This window comes from Apaloderma vittatum, unplaced genomic scaffold (assembly GCF_000703405.1).
Source record: "Apaloderma vittatum isolate BGI_N311 unplaced genomic scaffold, ASM70340v1 scaffold14787, whole genome shotgun sequence".
NCBI classification, from domain to species: domain Eukaryota; kingdom Metazoa; phylum Chordata; class Aves; order Trogoniformes; family Trogonidae; genus Apaloderma; species Apaloderma vittatum.
In genome coordinates, this window is record NW_009726863.1 from 13,875 (window position 1) to 19,117 (window position 5,243).

Consider the following 5,243-nt stretch of genomic DNA (forward strand, 5'->3'; position numbering starts at 1 on the left):
TGGACCGTCCCATCTAAACCAACACCCAGGGGCCACCGAAGCACCACGCTGCCCAGCGGCCTCTTCAGCGGGAACCTCTCCGGGCTGCGCCGCCCCTGTTATCCCACATGTTACAGCTTTTATTTTTACATCTGTGAAACACCAGCCCTCGGGGCTGGGAAAACAATGGGAGCCGAGCCTAGGCAGGGAGGGGAGGCTGTGTGGGGGTCAGGGGGGTTGCGGTGGGGTCACAGCACAGTGGCAATTGAATGAACCCATTTAAAAATAAGAGCAAGTGATTTAAAAATAACAGGAGTAGCCAGCTCTGATTACAGAGCCGTCCTGAGATCCATAGTTTGGGCAGCTGTATCCTCTGCTCTCCGGCCCAGCGGCACAGCCAGCTCCTGCTGAGCAGCAACGCACTGATCCGGGCAAGTAAATAGAGCAGGTTAAAAAAAGCAGCATCGGTCCTGGCCTTATTATGAGACCCAAGAGCTGGGATAGGAGCAGTGGCGGCTGCCAACTTCCACAACCCAGAATTAAATTGTTTCTGATGGACTCCGAGAAGTACAGTCTCCACTCAATTAGGTCGGCTCCCACTGAACGAGGTCCTGCACAGCTGGGCAGGGAGACATGGCGAGCGCTGGAGGCTGCTGCGGGAGATGAGCAAGCACCCTTGTGCAGACAGATAGCATGAAATTACAGGGGGTTTATATATTAGGGTCCAGGGCAGGACCAGGTAGGTAAAGAGCAGAGCGCAGGTCAAAGTCCCTGCTATGGGAAAGTCACCAGGAAGGGGTTATCCCTTCCCTACGCCCGGCAGTGCAGGGCAACCCTTGCCTTGCTTCAAGTTAAGAAAAGATGCTGAAGGTCCTGTGTCTGGGCCACTTCTTCCTGATGGATGTGCTGGCCAAACCCTAGCTGTCGCTGGTTCCAGCACCATTTCTGACACTCATCTGGCAGCTCATGATGCTCGGTGAGGCTGTCATCTGCTTGGGTATTGGCAAAAACGTTCCTCTGGGCTGTGGTGAGGTTGCACACTGCAGGGAGCCCAGTTCGACAGGGGTAGGATACCCGTGCTCGCCACCATGACAGCTCTACCCAGTGACATCAGCCTGGCATAAAGCAGATGTTTTCTCATTAACAGATTAGACTCAAAAGTGGTCTCAAATCCCCAGGGTTTGCTGCAATCCCTGGAGAACCGCAAGGAGCCTGGGAATAAATCAGTCCCAGCCAACCAGGAGCGGCTTTGCTGTTACAGACAGATTGAATCCCCGAGTGACTGAGCCCCTGAAAAATGGTTATGTCACTGCTCCTTCATCTGTGGTGTGGCAATCCAGGCACTCCCCCAGACACACGCATTACCCATTGCTTCCCATCTCCCTCCTCCTCCACAGAGGCTGATGTCTCGACCACCAGCACACAGTCAAGATTGAAGATGCAGGCTTGGCATGACCATAGGTCAAATCTGTAGGCAGCTCGTTTCGGCTCATTTAACTGCAGCCTTGTCCCTGAAACACCAGCTTTGTCACTGGGAGCTGAGATGTGCACAGGGATACGGGTGACTCCTCAGTGCCCTGATCAGATGGTCTCGCCACACCATCTGTCGGAGCAATGGCCCAGCCCTCAACACCGGTGCGAGTCCCTGCATGGCTCTGCTCTGCAGCTGCCACCAGTCAGATCTGTCCTCTCCCCCAGGAGACACCGTGACATCCAGGGACACGGGTGGGATGGGGCCAATTCTTCCATCTGCTCTAATGCTGGTGGCAGACAGTAAAGAACCCTCCTCCCAGGGAAAACTCCTTCCACCCGGTAACTGTCAGCGCCTTCCGATGGGCAGTGACGGAGCTTTAAACTACCAGTCCTCTACATTTATCAGTAAGAAACACGGTGGGAATCTAAACTGCTCAGGATTTTGGGGAGATGTGAATCCACCCCGCAGCAAATGTAGTCAGGGACCAGAGACCGCACAGAGTCACACTGCCGTCTCTCTCCCCTGCAGCATCGTTGTCTTTCCTTAAGGACTGGAGGTCATATGGATTCACTGCTGCGACCGCATCCCGGGTCAGGCTGGAAAGCAGCCCTAAAGATGGGAGGGGAGCATCTGCTCGCCTGGCCAGTGGCTTTGAGCAAGCCTGAAACTCCATTTACAAACTAAACAACAGTTCAACAAATGGTCAGTGGCGTAAGCTCATCCCAGAATCAAGACAGGTTTCTGCTTCTTCCAGCTCGCGCACCGCTTCCAATAACGAGAGCACCTCCTCATGCATGGCAGAACCATCCTGCTGGGGAACACCAGCACACAGGAACGCTGTTTGCCATCCCGATACAGGCTTCCCTGATGGGCTCAGCTGTAAGCCGGGTTTTGCCTGCTATGGGAGTGTGCCAGAAAGCAGGTTTGCCAGGCACAAGTGGACTGCACAGCACACCTGAGTACACGGGCACCTTGGTCTTTTGACAGTGAAATTAGTCTAGTGCTTGCCAAAATCATGTCTTAACTCCTTTAAAAGTTCCCCTTTCTTCTTCCCCACACTCTCTATCTGGTATCTACTCTGCAGAAGACTTCATTCCCAAACCCTCGACATCTCCTTTATGGATCTAACGTGTATTCATAGGGCTAAATCTTAACAAGAGCCACTAGGAGGTATCTCACAGCACACCGCCAGTCTCTCTGACCACAGCCTCAGGAGACCAGAGAGGCAAAATCCCAGCAAATCAGTGGACCCCACAAAGCTCACCTGCTTAGTGCCACTCAGAACTGAGTTGCCTTCTCCTTGCTCATCCCTCTTGACTGGCAGCCAGGCTTGTTTCACGTGCTGCTGCTGGCAAAGCACAGACTTGTGCCACAGCCAGCAGGACCAGAGACGGACCCCAAGGAATTTGTGTCACCAGTGCACCTTCCACCAAAAAGGAAGATGTGACAGAAGGGACCAGGACAAGCCAAAGCAGGACAAAGGATCTGGGACAACACAGCCAGCTCTAGAGGACACTCCCTGCACTTTACAATGAACGTGGACACATAAACATGATTTACTAAACAGCTTCAGACCCCAAACCCCACTTGCAAGCAAGCATTAAATCACTGAAGTACAGCAGGACTTCAGGCAATTGCTAATGAGTAAATAGAGCAAATAAGCTAATTAGAAGAGTTACAGTCATGTGAGTGATGTTGGGGAGACAATTCATTCCTGCAGCAACAAGCAGGCCACAGCACAGAGATCACTTCAGGAACATACCCCTTCCCCTTGTGGGGTAGGACTTCCCTCAGAAGAGGCTGTGTTATACCCAGCTGCAAACGTAAAAGGCCAGATGCTTCACAAAAACATTTTTTTGATGGTGATAAGTACCTGAATAAGTGTCCTGAGCTGCAGACTCACCAAACAAAACAATCAGTGCGAGCAGCACAAGCCTCCATCGGAGACACCTTCATAAAAGGTCTCTTGGTCTGGAGGGAGACCAAAGGTTTTCCAGAGCTTCCATGCTTTTCTTAAGAGCATGTGTCTGGGTACCAGACTGTGCTTATGGCCAGTCCCACACCCCTACATCATCCTCACACTTCATTTCTTCTTTGGTTGGAATATCATGATGTGACGAAATGGCACAAGCATGAACCACAAGCTCTTCAGAGAGCAGGCTGGATCCTTGGGCGTCTGCTTACACCCTGTGTGTAACTTCAAGGGTGAAACATCCCAACCAGTAATAACAGAGACACATCCCAACCAGTAACAAGAGAGACACTATGGGAGCAAGGAAAGACTCAGCCTCCCCTTGCTATCAAGTAGAGCTTTGTTTCCCAGGAGATGGCCCCACCACCAGCTGCATGGGGCTGGAGGCACTGGGGGAAGCTGCTGGCAGCCCCAGAGCACCATGTTCAGTGTCCACTCACTCTTCCTCTACGTAACAACCAGCTACAGTAGCACACAAGGGGTGAAAGTTGAAGATGGGAGTCTCAGCAGACAGCTACGACCAGATGTGTCCAACAGCACAGAGTAGTTCTCACCTGCATGGGCCTGGAGAACATGTTGGTCAGCACTTCTTTCCTGGCTTCAGAGTATTTGTCAGCACCAAATGTTTCATTTAAGCTTTTCTGGAGGAGAAAAGAGAGAGAGCATTCAGTGTTGGCAAGCTCTGGTGGTAGGGGGACCCAGGCAAACCTTACTGGGACAAACAGCAGCTTGTCAAAGCCAAATTCCTCCCTTCCCCACAAAAACCTCTCATAAGCCAAAAAGTGCACGTGATTCTAGGCTTCACTCTGGTCCCAGCAGCCCTGACAGGGCTGCACACAGAGTCCTCCTGAGCACTGACCCACCTCCCGGGGTCAATGGCAGGGAGCAACAGCGGCACAGGGATCGCCGGCTCTGTCCCCCGATGTGCAGTGTGCGAGAGCCCCCATAACCCCTGCCCTGACTCCCATCCAGCTTCAGCATACAGACTAATGGGGCTCTGGGGAGATGTGGATATAGGAGGTCACTGCCTGGGGCTAGTGGTGAGGAAGGGCTGGAGGGTTCAAAGTGCAAGAGAGGAGCTGAGTGCGCAGCCCCGCATCTGCTGACATAGCCTCGGCACAGCCAGCGAGCAGGGAAAGCAGTCCCAGCTGAAGGAGGGGCATGTGGGAGGCCAGCGGGGATGGGATTAACAGAGGATTATCCACAGTCCAGTTGCAGTGAGTAAAGAAAATCCTGGAACCTGCGCTGTGCTGTTCAGCCGAGGTTCAGCCTCAGGACATGCTCAGTGGAGGATCGGTCAGATACCTTTTGCACTGGCTGCATCTGACCTTTCCCAGCACTGCTCTCCAGTCCTTCCCAGCCACCTCGCTCCCCACCCTGCCCTCCCTGAGACCTTCAGCAGTCCAGACAGCAACACTCACTAGCAGAGCTACCTTTCCTGTGCTACAGAGAAAACGTCCTGCCTAGGACCTGCCAAGAGAAGGCAGAGGAATGAAATCTGGGTGTCCCAGTGAATGCTCCTACACTGAAACATCCTTCCCATTGCAGAGAGGGCAGCACTGGGTCCACTTGCAAGATCCTCCCTGCCCTGCTCTAAGCTCAGTGCACAGCGTGGTGGAGCGGGACAGGCTGGGCCAGCTTTGCCCAGCACTGGTGAAGCCAAGAGTGAGGGAGGCTGATGTCTTGTTTTGATGTGGGACAGTTGTCAGCTCTGCTTAGACAGAGGGGGACAGGGAATAAACCACATGCTGCCACAAACAGAGAATCACAGAGTTGTTGAGGCTGGAAAAGACCTCTGAGATCATCAAGCCCAGCCTA

The 5,243-nt window shown here is 53.1% G+C and overlaps 1 protein-coding gene across 1 annotated transcript in view; it reads right to left on the reverse strand.

The window, feature by feature from the left end:
* Positions 1-5,243, reverse strand: part of DIS3L2 (DIS3 like 3'-5' exoribonuclease 2) — a gene marked incomplete at its 5' end in the record, with an annotated part of 97,230 nt that overhangs the window by 5,482 nt on the left and 86,505 nt on the right. The window contains one exon of the mRNA XM_009873462.1: positions 3,980-4,066. Within this exon, the coding sequence (XP_009871764.1) occupies positions 3,980-4,066 (87 nt within the window). The remainder of the gene's footprint in view (positions 1-3,979; positions 4,067-5,243) is intronic.